At 35.4% G+C, this 24,634-nt stretch overlaps 4 protein-coding genes across 5 annotated transcripts; 3 read left to right on the top strand and 1 right to left on the bottom strand.

Moving 5' to 3' along the window:
• The first annotated feature begins 1,284 nt into the window (after positions 1-1,284).
• On the top strand, positions 1,285-8,832 carry LOC105779975 (hypothetical protein). The gene is made up of 7 exons (XM_012604010.2): positions 1,285-1,753; positions 1,862-2,089; positions 2,308-2,643; positions 3,001-3,556; positions 4,016-4,202; positions 7,323-7,683; positions 8,468-8,832. The coding sequence occupies exons 1-7, from the start codon at positions 1,472-1,474 to the stop codon at positions 8,609-8,611; spliced, it is 2,094 nt and encodes a 697-aa protein (XP_012459464.1). The 5' UTR covers positions 1,285-1,471; the 3' UTR covers positions 8,612-8,832.
• Positions 8,833-10,893: 2,061 nt separating this feature from the next.
• Positions 10,894-17,798, top strand: LOC105779932 (F-box protein At3g54460). Of its 2 annotated transcripts, none has more exons than XM_012603952.2 (9): positions 10,894-11,411; positions 12,404-15,022; positions 15,120-15,333; positions 15,422-15,709; positions 15,800-15,859; positions 15,948-16,078; positions 16,644-16,758; positions 17,021-17,168; positions 17,461-17,798. In XM_012603952.2, the coding sequence occupies exons 1-8, from the start codon at positions 10,948-10,950 to the stop codon at positions 17,165-17,167; spliced, it is 4,038 nt and encodes a 1,345-aa protein (XP_012459406.1). In that variant the 5' UTR covers positions 10,894-10,947; the 3' UTR covers position 17,168; positions 17,461-17,798. The 2 variants fall into 2 exon arrangements, with proteins under 2 accessions (XP_012459406.1, XP_012459405.1); XM_012603951.2 differs by having other exon boundaries at positions 17,451-17,798.
• A 1,713-nt stretch (positions 17,799-19,511) lies between these two features.
• Positions 19,512-22,539, top strand: LOC105780317 (60S ribosomal protein L7-1). The gene is made up of 6 exons (XM_012604571.2): positions 19,512-19,673; positions 19,750-19,954; positions 20,824-20,921; positions 21,006-21,143; positions 22,009-22,111; positions 22,199-22,539. The coding sequence occupies exons 2-6, from the start codon at positions 19,754-19,756 to the stop codon at positions 22,415-22,417; spliced, it is 759 nt and encodes a 252-aa protein (XP_012460025.1). The 5' UTR covers positions 19,512-19,673; positions 19,750-19,753; the 3' UTR covers positions 22,418-22,539.
• A 340-nt stretch (positions 22,540-22,879) lies between these two features.
• Positions 22,880-24,071, bottom strand: LOC105780318 (two-component response regulator ARR8). The gene is made up of 2 exons (XM_012604572.2): positions 23,775-24,071; positions 22,880-23,691 (listed from the first exon to the last, which is right to left on the bottom strand). The coding sequence occupies exons 1-2, from the start codon at positions 23,878-23,880 to the stop codon at positions 23,228-23,230; spliced, it is 570 nt and encodes a 189-aa protein (XP_012460026.1). The 5' UTR covers positions 23,881-24,071; the 3' UTR covers positions 22,880-23,227.
• Positions 24,072-24,634: the final 563 nt, after the last annotated feature.

The raw sequence follows: 24,634 nt of genomic DNA, 5'->3' as shown, positions 1-24,634 counted from the left end.
TTGTATTTTTATAATTTATAATTTTTTCTATTTAGGATCAAGTTAAAATAATGTGTAAATATTGAGAATTATTTTTAAAAAGAAATTATGATTAAATTAACATAATGCACAAAAGTTGAGACCTACAATTGTTATTATGCCAATGTAGAACAAGCACGTCTTCTCTCCATCACAAAGTTAATGGAAGATAATGGAATGGGACAAAAAAAGATAAATGGGATTAGTTGGATGATCATGCTGCAATTTACCTTAAATTAGGGTAAATTATACCACAAGTCAGTTAACTATTTCCCATTTTCTTTTTTGGTCACTCAATTATAATTTTTTTAATTTGATCACCCAACTATTGTCCCCTTTCTTTTTTGGTCACCCAACTATCAATTTTTCTAATTTACTCATCCAACTAATCAAGATTGTCTTTTTAGTCCATTTCCAATAAGTGGCATTAAACATGGCGGTTAAAAAATTAGTATAACAACAAATTTAGCCCTTAATTTTTAGATATCATATTGATTTAGTTATAATTTTAAAAAATTAACTCTCAAAATTTACAAATGATTTTTTTGAGAAAAGTGTGAGCTTGGAAGTTTGGATGAGGGTGAGAATTGAAAATAGCAGCATTGATGCGAGAAGGAGCGGATCCACATCCATTCCAATGAAAAGCTTGAGTTCAGGGTGGGATTGTAGATTATCTAGGAACAACAACCATAACCCAATTTTTGGTAATGCAAGAAAGTTACAATTCCACCATTGTATAGAATTATCATATGCATATATATACACAGAATACTGCTACTGCTAAAAGAAAGAAAGAAAGAAAGAAAGAGACCGCAGAAGCATGAGCATCAGCTCCAAGAGTACAGTCGACAAAAGATGAGAGAGATTTTGATCACCTTCCCATCAGAGAGAAAAAAAATGATATTGATTAGTTGAGTGACGAAAAAAAAAAAAAGAGTTAATAGTTGAGTGAGCAAATTAAAAAAATTGATAGTTGAATGATAAAAAAAAAATAATAATTGGATGTAATTTATCCTAAAAATTATAAATATAAATACAAATAAGTAGTTGAAAGAGAAATGGAAGTGGTGGAGAGAAGTGGAGAGTGAGTGGACTGATAAAAATTGGTAGTTGAAAGAGAAAGGAAAGGGCTTGAGAGGGAGGTGATATGAAAAATTATATTTACATTGTATTTTAATATTATTAACTGTCTAAAGTAAGTTTTTTTTTTTTTTTTGAATTTACCCAAAATAACAAAAATGGATCGGAATAGGAGAAATGGGAGTTCTAGAAGAGATTTTAAAATAGCAAAAACGAAAGACGTCAGAAATTTTACGAGTCTATGGAAAGTCTAAACCAACTTACTGCCCTTTGGTAAAATCTATGAATCAACCAAAAGGGTGACACTTTCCACCATTTTTTGGTTTTATTGAATCCATTGGTTGGAGGGGGGAAAGTAGTTGCAGTGGCAGCCATGAGTCTTGTTGTTTCAGCTGGGGGTCATTCCTTCTGTTTACAAGCAGGTAAAGGGTTTCCTATATCCAAACCCAAGGGCTACAAATTCGGTCCTCGAGCTGCTTTGGTCGAAGCTACACCCAGAGTCAACGGTTCGCCATCGTCCACCTCTATACAGGTTTTAGCAACTGACCGAGCCGAGGAACTAAAGGCGGAGGCTCGAGCCTTGGCTCGTGCTGCCGATGCCTCCGTTTACAGCCCCCAATTGCTTGCCAAAAAGTATGGGTCTCGTCCCGTCAAGGTGATAATATACTTGTCATTTTCATCATAAATTCGTTATAAATGAATGGAATTTAGTAGGGTTTTTTTTTTTTTTTGTTAATGAGGAATGGAAATTGCTATGATTTAGGCAGTGAAAAGGACTTTGGAAATCTTGGTAGCACTGGGTACTTTTGCTTTGAAACTGTTTTTGGACCAAAAGAATGGAACCTTAGATCAAAACAAGAGGAAACGAGCAGCTGAATTGAGGACTATCTTCACCAGACTAGGCCCTACTTTTATAAAATTGGGTCAGGGTTTATCCACTAGGCCTGACCTTTGCCCTCCGGAGTATCTCGAGGAGCTGGCTCAGCTGCAGGTATTCCTGTATTTTATGGTGTCGTAATCGATGTTTTTATATTTGTATAAATGTTGATATGTTAATGATATGAGCATTTCGAGACACTCATGCTCATACTATTTTGTTCTGTTGTGTTTATATCCTATAATTTTGTTGTGTTTGATATTGTGAGATCTACTTGCTTGGAGGTTTTCTCCTTGAACAAATTTTACTAAGTTATTTTGACATGTTCCTAGGATGCTTTGCCCACATTTCCTGATGCAGATGCATTCTCATGCATCGAAACAGAGTTGGGGATGCCACTGGAGTCCATTTTCTCCACCATATCCCCTACTCCTATTGCAGCTGCTAGTTTAGGTCAAGTGTACAAAGCTCGACTTAAGTATTCAGGACAAACCGTTGCTGTCAAGGTACAACGACCTGGTATTGAAGATGCCATTGGACTCGATTTTTATCTCATAAGAGGTCTAGGATTTTTCATTAATAAGTATGTTGACATCATCACCACCGATGCTGTTGCACTCATCGATGAATTTGCCAGTCGAGTTTATCAAGAGCTCAACTATGTGCAGGTTAGTGTTTCTGGTCACCAATCTTATGACATCATTCTGCAATTGGTTCCCCTTCTCGTCTTCAAGAGTAGAAACGTCCTAAAAAATCCATCAACTTGCTTTTCTTTTACGCTATGTTCGGGAAGATTAATTTGAGAGACTAGATTTAGATGTAATTTGCTATATAAATTCTGAGAATGTAATGCATATGCTAGGTACGTATTAGTTAAGAAGCAATATACTTAAAAAGTTTCAAAACCTTAGTGAAAACATTTATCTTTTCTGAATTTGTGGAAAAAAAAGACAAAAAGAAGTGCAATTTCTTATTCTCGGTACCGTTTTTTGGGGTATGAGTGTTAATTTGACAGGTGCCTGCAGGAGGGACAAAATGCCAGGAAATTCAAGATGTTGTATGCTGACAAGGAGGATATCCTTGTTCCCGATATCTTTTGGAATTATACGAGTGGCAAAGTATTGACAATGGAGTGGGTTGATGGAGTGAAACTGAATGAACAGGCCGCAATTGAAAGGCAAGGTTTGAAGCTTTTGGATTTAGTGACCACTGGTATCCAGTGCAGCCTCAGGCAACTACTGGAGTATGGATACTTTCATGCAGATCCTCATCCTGGTAATCTTTTGGCAACACCTGAAGGAAAACTTGCTTTTCTAGATTTTGGGATGATGAGTGAGACCCCGGAGGAAGCAAGATTCGCCATAATCGGTCATGTTGTTCACATGGTCAATCGAGATTATGAAGCTATGGCCCGTGATTACTATGCTCTGGATTTCTTGTCAACTGATGTAGATGTTTCCCCAATTGTGCCGGCACTTCGGGACTTCTTTGATGATGCTCTTAGCTACACTGTTAGTGAACTAAACTTCAAGACCCTAGTTGATGGTTTGGGTTCTGTTTTATACCAATACCCATTTAACGGTGAGCTGATTCTTTCCATATACTTTTGAGCCTTGTCCTTAAGTTTGGTTAGTGTATGCTTCTATAATGGATTGTTTTATTATAGAGTATACTGCTTTGACTCTTTATTTATTTAGTAACCATGTTCGAACATAGGCATTGGAATATAATCCTCCAAAGATCCTCCAAAAACATGGAAAACTTAAACATATCCATGTTGCACACAATACCGGTACCCGGCACTCACCCCAAAATCTGAGTAAAGTAGATTGTAGTCAGTGGGAGTTCTGGTTCTATGGTTTCTTTCTAAACTATTAACTTTTCTTTAGAAATATTTTACCACTATCATCATTTTATATCCTGAAATTCCAATGTCTCAAGAAACAATTTATTTTTTAACATACCTCTGAAGACTGCGGAGGGAGTGGTTGATATGTATATTTATGCAGTCTAATGTTTTGGTTTTTAATTTGCTTGCAGTACCTCCCTATTATGCACTGATATTGCGGTCCCTTACTGTGCTAGAAGGGTTGGCCCTCTATGCCGATCCGAATTTTAAAGTGCTGGCTGCTTCATACCCATACTTTGCTAAAAGGCTTCTCACAGATCCAAATCCATATTTGAGAGATGCTCTCATAGAGTTGCTTTTCAAGGATGAGAGGTTTAGGTACGAACAATGATTAATACATCTGAAGAATTGAGTGAAAGAATTTTTTTTAAATTTTATTTTCTGTATATTCAGTAGCATATTACACCATAGTACTTATAGGGAAAGATTATGCAAAAGAATAGAAACTAAATCCTAAACTTAAGGGGTTTGTCTTCTAAATTAAAGGGATCCTAATCTCAAGGGATATTAATTACCTAAAGTAAAAGATTACAAAAGATTTCTTCTAAGCTAGCATTATTTAAATAATTTGATCCCATATTTATTTGAATCTCTGGCTCAATAAGCTTTTCAAGAGAGTTAGAATCTTCCACCAAGAATTTTGAGTCTTCATTATAAGTATCCCCCTGAAGATGAGATCTAAAGAAAAGTTGGATTCAAAGAAGGTAGCATCCATTGAAACAATCACTGAAGATGAGATCTAAAGAAAAGTTGGATTCAAAGAAGTAGCATCCATTGAAACAATCATTCTTTTTGTTTGTGGATCATAACACTTATATCCCTTTTGTGTTGGTGCATATCCTACAAAAACACATTTTCAAGCCCTAGGATCTAGCTTCCCACGGTTTTTATTTTGAATATGAACAAAGGCACTACACCCAAAGACCCTCAAAGGTAAACCACTTGTTATCCTAAACATGGGGTATGATTCTTGTAAAACACTTAAAGGAGTCCTAAAATTCAAAGTTCTCGTAGGAATCCTGCTTATAAGGTAGGTTGCTGTCAAAAGAGCCTCTCCCCAAAGGTTCTTTGGTACATTAGAAGTAACAAGTAATGCCCTAGTAACCTCTTAAATGTGCTTATTTTTTAATCTCATCTATCTCATTTTGCTGGGGAGTGTCGGGACATGTGCTTTGGTGGACGATAGCCTTTTCATTGAAAAAATCTCGTAATATTTCATTGGAATACTCTCTACCATTATCACTTTGAAAAATCTGATTTTTTTCTTGAAATTGTGTCTCATCCATTTTATAAAAGATTCTAAACACTTCTTTCACCTCAGATTTTTTTCCTTAGTAGATAAACCCAACTAACTTGAGTGTGGTCATCAACAAAACTCACAAGCCATTTTTTTCCATACGAGATTGATGTGCTAGATGGTCCCAAACATGGCTATGAATCATTAAGAAAGGTTTGATGTTTGGTAGGGCCTAGATGGAAAAGAAGAGCGATGATACTTAGATAATTCAGAAAACTCACATTTGAAAGAAGATGGATTTTTACTCAAAAATAAACTTGGAATCAAATGTTTTAGAATAAAAATTTGGATGTCCTAACCTATAGTGCCATATGATAACATTATTGAAAATCAAACTAGTGTTCAAACAAACACTTGAAACTTATTGTTCACATTTGGTTCCATCTTCTAGGAAATAAAGACCTCTGCTTTCTCTAGCAATGCCTATCATCTTCCCTGAGATTATGTCCTCAACTTGCAATAAGATGAGTTAAATATAACATGACAATTTAAAGTGCTTATGATCTTGCTGATAGACAAGATTACAAGAAAGTTTTGGAACATGAAGAACATCATATAAAATTAAGGAAGGGGAGAGTTTAATAGTTCCTATTCCGGCAACTACCGAAAATGAACCATCAGCAATGTGGATCTTTTTGTTTCCTGCACAAGGTGTGTAAGTTGAAAAAAATTGGGTGCAACTTGTCATGTGATCAGTTGCACCAGAATCAATAATCCAAGAGCAATCAGGCTTATATTCACTGAGAAAAACTGAAGCAACGTTACCTAATTGAGCAACAGAGCCAGAGGGAGTTGGTTGGTTTGGAGGATTCACAACTTGAAATTGCGGAGATTGGAGAAGTCTATAGAGGTGTTCTAACTGCTCCTTCGTAGAGGGAGGTGTCTCCTGAGTAGATTGTTGCTCTTGTTCTGCACCTGCTGCTTGGAATGCTTGTCAGTGATTGGAGCGGATCTGTTTTCAGCCTTTTTCTCCCTCAAATTTGGTGGTTTTCCATGGATTTTCCAGCAGGTTTCACGTGTATGCCACGGTTTTTTACAATGGTCACACCATGGCCTTTTCTTCCTATCATTTTCAGTCATTTCTCATTGTTGCTAGAGCAGAACTTTTTATGGAAGATTTGTGATCAAGGTCAGTTTTAACATGACTTCTTTCCTAGATTCTTCTCTTCTAATTTCAGAGAAGCCTTCTCTAATAGAAGGTAATGGCTTTTTTCCAAGGATTCTAGCTTTGACTTCATCAAAATCCAGATTTAACCCAGCTAAAAAGGGATAGGCTATCATCTTCTTTTTTCATGAATCTTACACTATCTGAAGAACAGTCCCATTCATCATTATAATAATGGTCTAACTCTTGCCATAGTTACACCATTTCATTATAATATTCTATAGCTTCTCTGTTTCCTTGTCTAACCCTCCATAACTTGGTTTTTGATTCAAATATTTGAGAAAAAATTTCAACGTCTGAATAGGTTTCTCTCACAGCTTCCCATACATCTTTTACAGTAGGAAGAAAAAGATAAGGTTTACCTATTGAAAGTTCCATGGAGTTAATAAGCCAAGCAATGATCCTAGAATTCTCGGACCGCCATATGCCTAGCTGTTTGTCATCTTCTGGTTTCTTCATATCCCCTGTCAAATACCCAAGCTTCCCCCTTCCATCAATGGCCAGCTTCTCGGATTGCACCCACTCCAGGTACTTTTTTCCATTTAGCTTATGAAGGGTCAGCTGCAATGAATGATCAGATGAATCTCCCAAGAATCATGGTGCTCTCTGTTGTTGCTGCTGGTCTGCTACTTTCTGATATGACTGATTCAGCCTGAAACAGTGGGAAATTTTATTCTAGCTCTGATGCCATGAAGAATTGAGTGGAAGAAAAAAAAATTTTATTTTCTGTATAATCAGCAGTATATTACACCATAGTACTTATAGGAAAAGATTATACAAAAGAATAGAAACTAAAATCCTAAACTTAAGGGGTTTGTCTCTTAAATTAAAGGGATCCTAGTCTCAAGGGATATTAATTACCTAAAGTAAAAGATTACAAAAGACTTCTTCTAATCTCTACAACATCCTCTTTTTCTTTGTGTATTCAGTTGTTGAAATCTGTGGACCTGAAATACGTGATTTCTGTTTGTGACAGGTGGAATAGACTAGAAAACCTTCTTGTTCAAGGAAGCAAGGACCGAGATTTCTCAGCGAAAGATGCTTTGCAACCTGTTTTAAAGCTACTACTGGGACCAGATGGCGAAGAGCTTAGGACTTTGGTCATTAAAGAGGCTGTTCGTGTTACTGAAGCTTTTACTCTATGCACATTTGTTGATACATACAACTCCGTACCTTCTTTTATGCGTAGTCTAATATTCAATGGAAATGGAGCGCTGGCGATGAGCAGTGCTGAATTGCAAAGCATGATGGAGCTCCGGGACCAAGTCTTTCGAATCTGGGGGCTTCTACGGTCGTCAGAAAACTTTGATCCAGCACTTTTGCAGCCTATTTTACAAGTAAGTAAACTTTATTTGTGTTGTAGTTTAGTCACTAAAGTAGAAAGAGACATACTAAGACACAGACACAGAAGCCATAATTGATGCAGCAGTGTTGAACTACTGTTAGAATTTCTTTTTTCATTGATCTTAATGTCTATGTCAGTTCTTTTTGCCAAGATATTTTGGATGGTTGATATATATTGAGCTCTAGAATTAATAGTTAATATATGGTCTAAAATTGCTTAAGTTTTTATTCTACTTTATTTTTCTTGATGAAATAAAATTGCATAAGTTGGCAACCCAGTAAAATGAATGGTCTTTACCATGGACCATGTTTCATGGTTCCAGCTTTGGGAGGTATATATTTTGAGCTATATTACTTAGGCTTAGGTGTGAGTTCGAGTATCTGTCTGACAGGGTAAGTTTAGTTTCATCTAAATTTTCAATGTATTCAGAGGGTTCTTAAAGGGTCTTGTCCTTGTACCCATGTCCAAATATGCAACAAACATGGGTATTTCAAGAATAATGAAGAGTCGAAGAAACATAGATTTTGAGAACTTATACAATTACTATGTGAATCGAGCGGTATAGCTGTTGTGTGGGTTCAGGTACGAATTAATGGTTTAGCAGTTGATGCCTTAATGGCTATGGAAAATCCTGAATTTGCAGAACTACTTTTTAGCACCAGAGACCCTGCAATTGAATGAGGAACTCTGGGCTGTTTTCATTTAGCCCCAAACTAATTCTTTACGCTATTAGAATTATATTCTATGGTTCTGGCTAATGATGTGTTCTTGAGCAGATCCTTCAACAACCCGAGGCACGCAGTCTAGGTGGCCGTGTAGTTGGTGGGATCACTCAGCGTCTGGCAGCTCGCTTACTGCAACAAGTTCTTCGAATGCCAATGGCTCCTACTTCAAGTTTATCAGCATTGGACACTCGGTGAGCAAACCTGAAAATAGACAACCATTCTTTTTTTCTCCTGTTAGTTATTCAACTAAAAGGAATAACATTAGAGAGATTATAGCAAAAAGAATACCCCTTTGGGGAGTGTATCATCTCATCGAATGAAGAACAGAAGCTTGTAACCTATTAGTTAGGTTATGATCTTTTGCAGAATATTTCTATTTAATCAATTTACATAAAAGAATCCGAATATTTGACTCATTGATAGATGCATATATCATCCAAACTGGGTTTAATTTCCCTATTCTCTAGAATAAAATAAAAATAAAATACATGAAAGTACATTCAAAATGGAACCATGAAAGTGAGGATATTCATAAACCATGTTACCTTAAGAATAGGTGTTCGGTATGGATATGAATCCAAGATGGGTGTGCCTTTATTTTTATTTTTCATGTACATTTTCAAATATGGGCCAAAATAAAGTGTCATAGCCTACAGCAATTCAAGTTTCCATTGTGTTGGATAAGGGATATGTATGCATGATAGAGCAACGAACACACGAGGTATATAGAGGAGTTATCTGATGTGGGTATTGGGAAGATGAATAAATGAGATGGAGCATTTGCATGCATCCACAATAGAGTTTTCGTTTTACCGACAACTAGAAGAGCAGCCTATTTTACCCAGAAATTTTTATCATGCTATTCTTCGTTTTCGTTGAGTATTCATTTCCAACACATATGCAGGCATGAATATAGAAGTATGATCAAATACATAGAAAATTTTGGAAATATCTAAGATACTCATATCTAGTACTCATTCCAAATACTTTGACGTGATTAGCTAGATTGATAGTATATTGGATAGGATCTAAATAAAATAGATTTTGAATCTATTTATTGATTTATTCATTTGTGGCGTTCATAATGTTGCAGACTTAATTCTGACTGGATGATAGGCTCGTATATTTTGATGTAAGTAATATATAAAAGGGATATAACCTAACATAAGTATTTCTTCAAATTAATTTTATATAAGTTTTTATAATTAAAGCTACTAACTATTTGGAATGTGAACTCAAATATTATAAGGTCGATTTAATTCTGCAAATAGAGAAGATTTTCTTACACCATATGGTAGGGTATGATATTATTTGAGAGAATGGTACAGACACAAGCACCATAGATAACTAATGAACTCTTTAATACGAGACATTTAAGGCTTCAAAATGTGGTTAGAAAAACATTTGTTGTTCTAAAAATATGTTTTTCATATTAAAATCATCTTAGTATGACATAAAAAATAAGGTTGGATCAAATTATTATGTTGCATATTTCATAACTTAAATCATCTGTGAAATTGAGATGATTCATACTTTGAAGAGTACGTTGAAGAATAAGATCTTGATAATCTTAATGATGCATATTTAAATTCAAATGATGGTAAACTCAATCAAAGACCAACAATAACCTAATAAACATGCTTTTATTTTTCTAGCTATTTTATTAGTAATTGTATTATCGACTACCTTTTATCTTGACATAATACATATGATGATTTAATTTTAATTTTAATTGCTAGTTTAGAAATTGTTTTGATCGTATCGAATTTTTTATAGTAATTAATATTTAAAAAATATAAATTATATAATTGCATAATTACAATTTTATTACCAAATATGATATAGGAATTAGATGTAATTATGATCAGCCAACCAAACACGTTTGAGTAATTATAAGAGAGTGTAATTACTACCTTAATAAATATACTTTTAGTTAATTACTCTATGCTCTCGAATCAATCTTAGAAAAACTTCAGAAAGAGAAGTAGAAAGGTGCTAGATTTTTGATTTTATTAATTTTTTTCTCAATGCTGAATAAGAAGATATGTTAGATTTAATTATTCAATTTACGTTCTATTGTCTTTGTGGTAAAATGTCAACGTCAATCGAGTTAAGAGGAGATAAATATTTTTATAAAATAAAATTAATAAAAAATACATTTGTTTAATTTTTAATTTCTCTGGTTTTTATATTAATTTTAAAAATAAAAAATATTTGAATAAATAATTAAAATGGAATCCACATGGATGCTCACTGTATTAGTGAAAACCATGGAAGCAAGAACGGTGAGAAACTCAAAAACAGTTAAACAGCAAGCCCACTGATTTTATCATCGAACGGCAAACAGCGATGAAAGCAAGCAGTACCAAATTAAAAGCGATACACCATAAAACAGCGTAATAAAACCCAAAGAATCGGGGGAGCCCACTTTACCTTACCCAATCTAAAACAACCATCTCTTAAATACCGCCTCCTCCAAATCTTCATTCTGTCTTCGTCAACCGTGCCCAAATCCCTCAAAATTTTTGTGAATGCCTATGGACGAAAAGGTACCCGATCACAAGCTCTGCGGTTACCTTTGTGCCGTCCTCACGCTTCCCCCTCTCTCCATTGCTTCAACCACCCCCTTCTCCGGTCCTTGCCACCTCACCACCGCCGACGACAACGGCGTTTGCTTCCGATGCCAAAACGGCGTTGTTCTTTCTGCGATTCGGAATGCCGCTGTTTCGGGTCCCGACAATGTCAAGAATTCCAGGAAGAGAGGGAGGAAGAATATTGGGATGGTGAATGGGAGCATTAGTGTAGTGAACCAGATTCATGCATTGGTGGCTCATAAGTGCCTGAAGATCCAGGCGCGGGTTTTGAGCGTGGAGGAAAGTGGGGAGGAGGCTAGGGCGGTGGTTCTGGTGGATGTTTATTTGCCGGTTGATTTGTGGTCCGGTTGGCAGTTTCCCCGTTCCGCTTCGGTTGCTGGTTCGTTGTTTAGGCATATAAGGTAATTTTTTTTTTTTGCATTTTTTGAATGCCAATTTGATGCTTAGTAGTAACGTTGTCTTGTGGATGCTTTTGAGCTTAACTTAAAAGAAATTAGCATTATTTTTTAATAATTAAACATTGAATTTCATGCGTGGATTTACTTTTCTAAAAGTAAGAATTCTGATTAAATGCTGAGGCATAGTTATTATTGTTTAATAATTTAATTCGAGCATAGTAATTGAATTTTTACTTTTAAGCACAATTTACAATGCAATATAACAAAAATAGTAAAAAAAGAAACAACTATGACTTGAAGATCAACTATATATTATTGTGGAAAGTTTTGCAATTCTAAGGAAAATACTTTTTTGCTATAAGTTTTGGGCGGAAATTAGGATGCTAGAGAGTCTTGTCGCGAGGTAAAGTGATGGGGCAAATGTGCTGTGCAATTTTAGAAATAAAAAGTTCATTGAACTAGTATGAGTAGGGAATGTTAAAATAATGTTGATGCTGATACATGCTACTTGGAGTTGGAATTTTAGTATTTATTTAGGAGCTGGGGTTGTTTTGTTTCCCTTATATTCTTGATTGTTAGTTTCATTTGTGCATCTTTGAATTAAATGTTCTACATGCCACATCTGTTCTACTGGTTAGCTGCAACATTCTTCTTAGACCAATCTGCAGCTGAAGAGATGAATGGATATAAACCAACTTGTATCAATATTATGATATGTTACATTGTTTTTCTTAATTTATTAATTCTACAAATTCTTGATGGAAAACCATTTTTTTCTTTCTACTTTGTAGAACATAGCTAACTGGGTAATTTCCTATCCAATATAACAATTATTTTTTATTTACATTGGTTCCTCAACAAACTATTAGTATTTTCATGCACAAATAAACTAAGTTTTAGCTGTAGGTTTATCATTTATATAGATTATTTTCCCATTAGATTTGCACCAATTTGTCAAATTTCCCCCTCAAAAGTAGTTTGTTTGTAATTTCCAGCTGTGATTGGAAGGAGAGAAATTTGATGCTCACTAATGGTACAGAGATTGGTAAAGATGCTCATGGAAATTTAAGAAGCATCTGGAGTGTTTTTGACTGTCATGTGCTAGGATGCAAGTTGCACTGCAATGGTGTTGACCCTTTGAAGAAAAGGCTATTTGAGCTTCATGACATTTTCAAGAGCTTACCTAGTGTAACAAATAATGAAATGGCTCATTCTTCTAGAGTACAACCAACTGATGACATTCTTAATTCTGGCATTTGGGACTTAACTGATGATATTCTGATCTATGTTTTAGCTGCACTTGGTCCGAAGGATCTTACCAGGGTAGCAGCAACATGTCGGCATCTAAGGTCTTTGGCTGCATTGATAATGCCATGCATGAAACTTAAACTTTTCCCTCATCAGCAGGCAGCTGTTGAATGGATGTTAAGACGTGAGCGGAATGCTGATGTTCTACGACATCCTTTGTACATGGAATTTTCAACAGAAGATGGGTTTCCTTTCTATGTTAATAGTGTTGTTGGCAGTATAGTTACTGGCACTGCTCCCACTATTAGAGATTTTCGTGGAGGGATGTTCTGTGATGAACCTGGCTTGGGAAAGACTATAACATCCCTGTCACTAATTCTGAAAACGCAAGGAACAGTGGCTGATCCACCAGATGGTGTTCAGATAATTTGGTGCACACACAATGGTAATGATAAATGTGGTTATTATGAGCTTAGAGGTGATAAGATCACCTGCAATAATATGACTTCAGGGAAAAGGACTACAAGTCTGAATGTTCTCAGGGGGCAATCATCTTTAGGAAAGCTTTGTCTCATGGAGGACATAAACTACCCTTTACCTAAACGGCACAGGTTGACGAGTCCAGGTGAGAGAAGTGCTGAATTTGATGATTCTTGTTCTAGTGGAAGAATAAAATCGCCATCAGCTACACACTCTGAGCCAGTAACCTGGGCAGTTCGATCCTCAAGGAATTTGGCTCACATCAGGAAAAATCTTCTGTATGCATATGATGGGCTGTCTGGTTCTTGTAAGGGAAAAACCATTGAGACGAACATGCCTATAAGGAATGGATCAAGACATGTTTATAGGGGAAAACCAGTTGATTTATCCTTCGGGGTCTTAGATGGCTGCATGAGAGCTGGGAAGGGCAATGCTGGTCGTGCAATGTGTACTGAAACTTGGGTTCAGTGCGATTCCTGTTACAAATGGAGGAAACTTGTAGGCTCAGGTTTAACTGATGCTAAGGTAGCATGGTTTTGTAGCATGAACACTGACCCTGCACGTCAGAGCTGTACTGATCCAGAAGAAGCATGGGATAATCATGAGTCTATAACATACTTACCCGGATTTTTCACCAAAGGAACAGCTGGAGGAAAGGAGGAAAATGTATCTTTTTTCATGAGTGTTCTCAAGGACCACCATGACGTGATAAATTCTAAAACAAAGAAAGCCTTACTTTGGTTAGCTAAACTTTCTCCAGAAAGGCTCTCTGAAATGGAGACAGTTGGTTTGTCAAGCCCAATATTAGGCAGTGGTGTTGCTGGAGATGCCCTTGGTTTCCATAAGATATTCCAAGCATTTGGTCTTATAAAGAGGGCAGAAAAGGGAATTAGCAGGTGGTATTATCCAAGGACTCTTGAGAACTTGGCATTTGATTTGGCTGCTCTCAGACTTGCTCTCTGTGAGCCATTAAATTCTGTGAGGTTATATTTGTCCAGAGCAACATTAGTTGTTGTTCCATCAAATCTAGTTGATCATTGGAAAACACAAATCCAGAAACATGTAAGGCCAGGTCAATTGCAGCTTTATGTCTGGATTGATCATAGAAAGCCTCCTGTTCACAATCTGGCTTGGGACTATGACATCGTTATCACTACATTTAACCGTTTAAGTGCAGAGTGGGGTCCCCGTAAGAGAAGTGCACTGATGCAAGTGCATTGGTTTAGGGTCATCTTAGATGAAGGGCACACCCTTGGCTCAAGTCTTAATTTAACCAACAAATTGCAAATGGCTATTTCATTGACCGCTTCTAGTCGTTGGTTATTGACAGGAACACCCACTCGTAACACACCCAATAGTCAACTGTCTCATCTTCAACCATTACTCAAGTTCCTTCATGAAGAAGCTTATGGTCAGAACCAAAAGTCATGGGAAGCTGGCATTCTTAAACCATTTGAAGCCAAGATGGAAGAGGGGCGGTCACGTTTACTGCAGTTGCTCCGTAGATGCATGATTAGTGCAAGAAAGATCGATTTGCAAAATATTCCTCCTTGCATTAAGAAGGTGACATTTGTCAATTTCACTGATGAGCATGCAAGAAGTTATAATGAATTGGTAGTTACAGTGCGGCGTAATATTCTAATGGCTGACTGGAATGATCCTTCTCATGTTGAAAGTTTATTAAATCCGAAGCAGTGGAAGTTTCGTAGTACAACAATTAGAAATGTCAGGTTGTCTTGTTGTGTGGCTGGGCAGATAAAAGTGACAGAAGCTGGTGAAGATATTCAAGAAACAATGGACATTTTAGTTGAAACTGGCCTGGATCCTCTTTCAGAAGAATATGCTTTTATTAAATATAACCTCCTTTATGGTGGTAATTGTCAGAGGTAATCATTTGCTTTTGAGTTTCTTTGTGGCTGTTGTTTCAACTCTTTCCTAGCATATGGTCGATTAACATTTTTTTCTTTTTGTCTTCTGATATAGATGCAATGAATGGTGCCGTCTACCAATTGTTACCCCATGTAGGCATCTTTTGTGCCTTGATTGTGTTGGTTTGGACAGTAAAATGTGTACTTTGCCTGGCTGTGGTCACTTATATGAGATGCAGACTCCTGAAACATTAGCGCGCCCGGAAAATCCAAATCCCAAGTGGCCTGTCCCAAAAGATCTTATCGAATTACAACCTTCATATAAACAGGTGGGTTGATTCTTGATTTAATCATTTTATTTTGTAGTTTTTATGCTATATGAATTCTTACAAATAGACATTTACTTTTGGTTATTAGGATGACTGGAATCCTGATTGGCAATCAACCTCTAGCAGTAAAGTTGCTTATCTTGTGGAGAGGCTGAAGGCATTGCAGGAGGTTAATAAAGAGGTCCGTTGCTCTATGGATGAAGATGATAAAGCCAAGCACATAGATAAGTTTCTTTGTCCTTCACAGAGGAGTGATATGGGCGTGCCTTTGCTGCTGAATCTCTCTAGACTGGGCAATGAGTCATGCAATATGCTTCCAGAGAAAGTTCTAATATTTTCCCAATTTCTTGAGCATATACATGTTATTGAGCAGCAGGTATATCTAATTTGACTTTAACTATGCATAAGTGCACTTTATTATTTTCCTTCTACAAGTGATAGATGGATGACCTTTTTCTTTTGGAAGCTTACTTTTGCTGGTATCAAGTTTGCCGGAATGTATAGTCCAATGCATTCTGGCAACAAGGTACTTCTCTTCTCTAGCCATTTTTGTAGCTTCTATTTTGTTTCCTTATTTGTGCAATCCTTGAGTTAATTAATTTCCACTTTTGCAGATGAAGTCACTGGCCATGTTCCAGTATGATGATAGCTGCATGGCTCTCTTGATGGATGGGAGTGCTGCATTGGGTCTTGATTTAAGTTTTGTTACTCATGTATTTTTAATGGAGCCTATTTGGGACAGAAGGTAATTTTAGCCAACTTCTATACTGAAAATTATTTTTGTGTTTCCTACCTAGAAAAAGAACTCTGAAATAGAAGATATTTTATCTCATCAGTTTCCTGCAAAAAATTCTGTAGACTTTGCTGCTAAAACTGTTTTGTTCTTGAGTGAAAGATAAGAGCATTAGTGTTCCAACGCTCGGATCTAACACCAAAGCTTATGCAATTGTTTTATCTTCCGTATTTTCTTTTTAAAAGTAAAAAGGGCCTGCAGCAGTAACCCATCATGGGCATGACCATTACCTCTAACCACTGGGCAACCTGTGGCAAGACAGGCTTGCACAGAGCCTCTAGGAAGGACACTTGTGGCCTGCCACAAAGGCCATGAGTGGACGGCAAAGGGGTTAAGCCACAGCCTGATACCTACCTCGCTGAGGGTACATCAATGGAGAGGCTGGTCTTGGATCCCACCTTTCACTGTTATATGTCTAAACCATGACCATCTGGCTATCTTTTACCATTAAGCCACCTTTTACAGCCATTCTTTATAATCTAATGATGCCATTGTTTACTGGTTGAAATGTTATCAGCATGGAGGAACAAGTCATTAGTCGTGCCCATCGGATGGGTGCTACTCGTCCAATTCATGTGGAAACTTTAGCCATGCGTGGTACAATTGAAGAACAAATGATGGAATTCTTACAGGTGTGCCACTTTGTCCAAGCTTCTGTTGATAAGGCAATGACTTGATCATTTGCCATACTATTATTGTAAATATTTACCCCAGTCCCCGCTAAGCTGACCTCTGTGTTCATGGATGGGTGGATGCTTAACAGAGAGTCCATGGCACTTCTAGCAGCTGTTGGGAACTTGTTTTATTGATTTCAATGGCTACTTATATTTTTTTATAAAATCTTTATCTGGATGATCATCTTCTATTCAGTCTTTAATAACGTCTTTTTTTCAGGATGCTGATGCATGTAGGAAATTTTTGAAAGAAGAGTCCCAGAGATCAGGCCATGACGGTTCACGACCTTGTCGAACACTACATGATTTTGCCGAGAGTAATTATTTGGCTCGACTTAGCTTTGCGCATAGAAATTCAGTATCCTAAGGTTTGTACAATAAATTTATTTTATCCTACAATTTCAACCTTTAATTTTCTTGGTTTACATGGCTTCTATTACCTGAAAGAACTGGTTTCTGCTAATATAGCGACAATTTGTTTCCTTCCATGTATGTAAATTCCAGTTACAAGAAATCAATCCTTCCAAGTTTTGCAGATCTTTAATTCTCATATTTATCTAGAAAATGATGCTGTTTCAACCTATCGACATTGTAAAATGTTAGTGGAGAAGAAACATATTTGAAATTTGAACTGATTTTTGTGGCTTCAGTGACTTACAGGACTGTTATTCTAAAAGGATAGGAGGGCACCATTTTAATATATTAGCACCAACTTCAGTTGACGGTTCTACAAATATAGTGCAGCTTTTTCTTGATACTTGGTACCTTTTGGTGGAACATGGTAAAGTTAACAACCATCTTTCATTGTTGTAGAAAATGCCTTGGTGTTGCTAATTTTTTGGTACCTAATACATAGGATAATTTAACATTTATTATCTCTAGGTTGTATGTATTAGGTCATTTTTTGGTGTATAATGGTGCCTTTACTGATATGTTATGTCACATGTCTGGATGAACATTAATTGCATTATCTTCCAAACAGGCTTCTAATTGAAATATATTTTAGAGTTGGATTTGAGTGAAAAGAATGAAAAATGGTCTGGAATTTATAGAAAATTAAAGTTACTGTTGGGCTATTTAAAAATAATACTGTCGCCCTATTTGAATTTGTACCGTTGGGGAAATGATTGTTAGAAAAAAGCACATCTAGTTGGACGCGCTTTCTCTCTCTCTAAAATAGATTTATTTCTCTAAATCTTTCAAAAAAACAGCCTATTTGGCCAGTTAAAAAGAATTTTGACATATATTGGCTATTTAGCCCCCAATTGAGCCATTGAAGATAAAAAAATTAATCAATCAAGCCCCTTTGTTAACATTGACCATTAATTTTTACTGATATGATTGATAAACTAATCAAACGGGGACACATGGAGGCTACATGCACATCATGTTGATGTAACAAAATGTCACATCAACACATTTAAAAATAAAAATTTGAAAAGATAAATAATTTTTAAAAGATCACAGATTATTTAAGCTTACCCTATATATAAATTATAAATAACTATTTAAAAATTATAGGAAAATGTAAAATTATTTAAAAATAATAAGAATTATAAGAATATAAAAAATTATTAAGAAAAATTAAAGATTATTAAAAATCAAGCCTGGAATGAACTTGACAAATGGTTGTCCAAATTCAAATTCAAATGCATTAGAACAACCTCTTGTCTAGGTTAATTCCAAGCATGAGTTTTAATAAAAAAATATTTTTTATTAATTTTTGAAAATTATCAATATGCTCTTAAACTTTGTACTTTAGGTAGAGTTTACTGCTTTCCCATGTCACGATTGAAATGGAATGTGATTGTTGGGAATATTATTATTGGAAATGTTATTTTACAACGTTTGTTATACATTGAAAATATCAATTAAATTCCTAAGAAAGTTACATTATCATGTTTGGTTCATTAAGTACTTTTTAAGAATATAACAATAATTTATGAATTTACACCGATTAAATGAAAGATAATATTCATGTATTTAATTTTATAATATTCTTAACAAATATTTGGATTAAATATTTAATAATAAAATTTAATTGATAAATTTAAAATATTTTTAATTTATAATTTTAATTGAAAGCAAACTTACATATATATATATTTCTAAATATAATAATGCATATATAAAATTAAAATATATAAATTTGTTTCGAATAAATTTAAAAATACTTGAAATTACATTTTATTTTAGCTAAAGACTAACCTATAGATATCCATATATATATGAGCTAAACTTAAATACATATATATATTCTTTTGCTAGTATATATCCATAAAAACTATAATAAATTTGAATTTTCTATTAATATACTGAAAAGGAATTTTCTGTTAATATATCGAAAAGAAAGAGAGAAAATAATAGAAAATAAAAGCTAAACTATATAAATAATTAAATATGTGTATACAAAATAAAATAAAAAATTACTTACCAACAAATGGTTGGGTGCCATGTATTCCCAAAAGGAGGATTTAAGTCAGAATCTTGGAGACAATATTATTGGAAAAGACAATTATGAATCTCGAACATGAATATAAAAAAATTAATTTACGAAAAAGTCATTGAGATAATAGAGAAAATGAAATAATTTTTATTTAGTTTTGAATAATTTTATCATAATATTTTTTAAACTTTGTAATTTATAAGGAAAATAAGTTGAAAAATAATCAGTTTGAATCGCTGTTTTATATATTTTTTACTCTTCTTTTTTTGTTCCATATTAAATACCTAATTTTTTTTATTCTTCAGTCTCTTTGTTCTCTGTCGCCGCTACCCATCACTTCTAAAACCCTTAAGCTATTTCCCGCCTCACCGGCCACCGCTGCCGTTGCTCCTCACCTGCGCCTTCATAAGTCAACGTCTTTTATTGGGTAAAATTCAGCTTTTCTTTGCCCAACTTGGATTGGGTAAATATCTTATCTTTTACTTATTGATTATACGAAACAGGAAGATGATGGCGGAAGAGGAAGGACAGTCATTGCCGTACGTATCAGAGATAGTATTGAAGAAAAGGAAAATAAGAGATGAGTTAGCGATTACGAGGAGGACCCAGTTGGAGTTGGGTAAATACGGAGCCAAGAAGAGCAAGAAGCAATCCGATGTTTCTGACATCAAAAGACCTGAACAATTAATTAAAGAGTTCAGAGACAAGGTAATGCCCGATCTAACTTTGCATCTCTTTGATTTACTACTTTATGAAATGGGTTTTTACTGTTCACTCAATGCATCTCTTTAGTTCATAATGTTACTAAGGAATGATACGGGTATAAATGAGTGAAGCTACTTGTTACCTACGCAAACTGCACTTGTTCGTAGTCAAGGTTATGGGTTTAATCGAGACACATGTGCTTTCAAGCTACACGTTTTTTAATCAAGCTTTTTTAGTTTTTAGTTAGTATTGAAATTTTTTTATGCAAACTCAAACTTGAGTATAAATAATCTAACCTGTAGTTGAGCAGTTGGGCACTGTAATTGAGCTCATTTTAATCCAGTCTAATCAAGTGAGTTCAAGAAGTTTGGTTTTTTCTTGAATTGAGCTCAAGTTTTATGCTTGAAACTCAATCAAGCCTGAGTGACCTTTGAACATTGAATTTCAGGTCAAGCTAGAGCTCTAGCTTTTCATAGCTTAAGCTCTGCTCAGCTTGATGGGTTGAGTCCTGATTGAGTATATCCAATGCTTTCTCGAGCAATTCATGAACCTAATAGCAGTTTCGAGCATTATATTTTATGTAATATACATGTGTAAATATGATTCGGTATTTATTTTCATGTTTGCGGAATCTGAACTCCTTGTTTGAACTTGAGTTTCAAGTTCCTTGAATTGATTACTTAAATTGACCCTAAATTAGTCTTCTGTAGCATGATTGTTTTGTTTGAGCTGAGGTCAAGGATAGAAAATTATAAGCTTAACTGAGCTTGAGCTTGACAAAATATCAGCTCAGCTGAACTCACACCCGTGGTAGTGGTTCTATTTTGAAAGGAAATAAGATTATCTTAAAATCAATTGTTTTGTGGGTTTAGGAATTGGACCTGATCAGAACGAAACAAAGGGCAAAGAGGCCAAAATCAATGATACCAACGATAAAATCAAAGTTGCTTTTCATTATCCGTATACAAGGGTAGGCAATCTTTTCCGCTGTGATCTTATTCAATAGATTTCCCTGTAACTTTTTCCAGCTCTTATCTTTTTCTTTGTTTTGCAGCAAAAATGACATGCATCCAAAAACTAGAAAGATCCTATACAACCTGAGATTGAGGAAAGTTTTCAGTGGAGTTTTTGTGAAGGCCACTGAGGGTGTCATAGACATGCTGCAGAAGGTGGAGCCGTATGTTACTTATGGGTATGAAAACAGCCTCTGTTTTCTTATCTTTTCCTGTGAATGTAAAATACTGAATCTTCTGATCTGAAAACACAAACCAAAGCTATACTCCTTGTGTGTTGACGATTTTCATCCTCTAATGCCATATATATCATCGTTTTTATGGTTACCTAGTTCAGGGGGGGGGGTTGCCAAAATAGGTTTTTACTATGTTTGAAGGAGGGGAAGGGGGTGGGGCAAGGCCCCTGTCTGCCTAGATGTATATTGAGTCTCATGAAAAAAGGTTTTACATGCACACTTGGCAATCAGTGTGCTTAATTTTTTTGAAAAGAGCTAGGGAACTTGCCATGGAAAATTGTTCTTAGCATCATAATAGCTAGAATCGGGTGTGATTTGCTGTTGGCCATTTGTGTAATGGTATCAGATGCTGCTTTCTGTGAACTTTTTATCAAGCACATACCGTATGCATTTAAACCATTAGTGTGACCTTTTGATGTGAGCCTTCGTAATGTGTAATAATTCAGAAGCCCTATTTAGAGGTTGAACCGTCCAATAATTCATGTAGTTGAAGATTTCATCTTGGATAGCTTAGGACTAGGAGCATTGGCAGAGCTAACTGATGTTCATGAGGTTTTCTTTGTATAGGAGACCTTTTCGAGGAATTTGCTATCTCATAAATTTAGCAACCACCTGTCCTCTAGAATGTACAAAAATAGAAATGACTTTTCATGAAATTATACCAGCATCTGACACTTGCACCTGAGTTTGAGGAATACAGACCATAGAATCTTATGCAAGCTATAAGGGTTAAGTTTTCAGTTTGAATGCTTAGTTCTTTTATTTTTGTTTCTTCAACTTATCTAACTGCAAACATCGGTTTATGCAGATACCCTAACCTTAAGAATGTGAAGGAGCTGGTTTACAAGAAGGGTTATGCAAGGATTGACAAGAAAGCAGTTCCTCTGACCGATAATAACATCATTGAACAGGTATTGTAGTTGTCTTACAGTCTAAGCTCCCGGTTTAACCGCCCCAATGTGTATCATAGTTGTCAATGTAACCTTTTCTTTTTCCAGACATTGGGAAAGTATGGCATCATATGCATAGAAGATATCATACATGAAATTGCAAATGTTGGTCAACATTTCAAGGAGGTTGTTCTTTTTATGGGACCCTTAATGCTAAGCAAGCCAGAAGATGGATTACTCCGGGGAAAGAAACAGCCGTATAGAGAAGGGGGAGATGCCGGAAATCGTGAAGATGAAATCAACGACCTAATCAGCAAAATGAATTAAATATCCAATATCCTAGTTCCTTGTACCTTTCCGTCACCTGTATGGGATGTAATCCAGTTTTGAAGTTGAACAAATTTGCCTTGCTTTATCATTATAGATCAATACTAATTTACCGTTTCTTATTTGTTGAGAAAGTTCCCTATGAGTCTTCTTGTTTAAAATTTTTTCCCTTTTAAAGAGAAAGGGATAGTGTTTGGTTTCTGAGAAACTGAACGAAAGAAGAAAGTAATTAAAAGAGATTTTTGTTAATTGTTGTAGATTTGAACCTGGAGAATAGACATCAACCTATCATTGGATCAAATATCGATCTCTCTGTTAAGCTCTAAAATTCAAGCAGAATATTCAATTTCCAAGGAAAATTTCCTGAGAAAATAGTTGTTCTGCAGATCAGACGAAAAAGGGTATGAAGTAATGAAAGAATGTAATGAATCTGACACCAAAATCGAAGGAGGAGCAAATCTGTTAATGAACCAACAAAATTGAGTTTATATTTTTCCTTGTGGTAATTTACACTTGGAATCTTAGATTCCATATAATTCTAAAACATAACATGAAAAAAAAGAGTAGGTTTCTCTCTTCTTTGAAATGAAAACCAAAATCCTATACTCTGGTTCTGTATAAAGCAAAGGAAGAACCCCCCAGAATTGAGCACAATCGTTTCATTCAGTCAACAGAGTTGGGATCTCAGCCTCCACACCCGAATCCCGATCACCACTTTGGATCGAAAAAAAAAAAGAAAAAGAAAACCAGACAGAGAGAAAAACAATAAAATTTTCCTGAGAAAATATAAAAAAAGTGTTCGGGAGATCATCAGACAACTTCCAATTCATTGTATCTTGGTCTTGTTCTATCAGGGGATTGAATTTCTTCACTACCCTTTCTTTTATTAGTGTTGGATTGCATTTCATTTTTGGTTGTAATTCCTTTCATGAGATGAGGCCTAAGCTTGTTTACATCCGATAACTTAACTGGTTTCAAAAAGAACTCCTCTGCTCCATCTTCCAAGCATCTGTTGATTCTTGATGGGATATTCTCAGATGACATTATGACAACCGGTATGTCTTTAAAGGATGAAGATTGTTTGATTTTCCTCAGGAGATCATACCCCGTCATTCCAGGCATACAATAATCCGTGATGATCAAATTCACTCCCACTTGATGATCCTCATCTGCAGCAGATACTGACTCGACACTCGAATTCCTTTCTTCATCTTCATTCTCACCATTCAATCCCAGAAACTCCAAAGCCTTGCTTCCAGAATCCACTGCAGTCACTGTAAACACACAAACATCATCAACCCATGTTCCCATCATTCATATTTTCCTGATTTAAGAAAAGAAGGAAAAAAAGGAGTACCTTGATAAGAGGAAGTCTTGAGAAGCCTTTCAATAAGTTTTCTATCAATGAGACTATCATCAACGGCAAGAACATGAAACCGAGTCTGGGTGGCCATATTTCCCATGAAGAAGAAATGGGGAAGAAGAAGGGAGTATTAAAAGGGGAGAGACATGGAAGAAAATGAGACAGTTTGGAAAGGCAAGATCCGGCAGATATCATCCAGAATCTCCCGGATCTTCTACGTTGATTTTTGAATTGGACTACAAGCAAAGATGATGCTGTGTTTTCCTTTTTCTAAATATTAATAATAATATTCTGTTTGACCCTTTGATTAAAAGCTTATTGGCCTTTTTGCTTCATGGAAGGATACTGTTTCCACCTTTTCTTTTGGTAATAATGTTCATGCCAATCAAACTAAGACTCAATCGGGGTTATTCTATAAGGAAAATTTAACTTGGTTTAATTTGGTTTACTATATCAATTTAATTTGAATTTATGAAAAATGAGATGTTTGGGATGTATTGAAAAGGAAAGAAGAAGAAAATATTTGAAGGGGATTTTCAATTGGGTCCCTGAAAGTGAAAATTAAGAAAGGGTTGGAAGACATGAAATTGATGGTGTGTTGATTTTGAAGGGAACATTTGTGGGTCCTTTATCTTGAAATTTTGTAGGAAAATAAAGAGGAAACTTCAATTCAAATTATTAGGTTTCCAACATTTCATGCCTTCATCTTTTCTCCTTTCTCAATCATCTTCCCTTTTTCCATTTTCAAAAATTTTCTTCTTGGATTTTCTTTATTTATTGCCCATTCACATAGATAGCTGTATGAATAATGAAGTCTCCACAATTTGTTTTTGCTTCTTTCAAGCTTCAAATTT

The sequence above is a fragment of the Gossypium raimondii genome, chromosome 4 (assembly GCF_025698545.1).
Source record: "Gossypium raimondii isolate GPD5lz chromosome 4, ASM2569854v1, whole genome shotgun sequence".
NCBI lineage: Eukaryota > Viridiplantae > Streptophyta > Magnoliopsida > Malvales > Malvaceae > Gossypium > Gossypium raimondii.
Note: the sequence above shows the minus strand (reverse complement) of the source record. Positions and strands in the feature narration are given on the sequence as shown.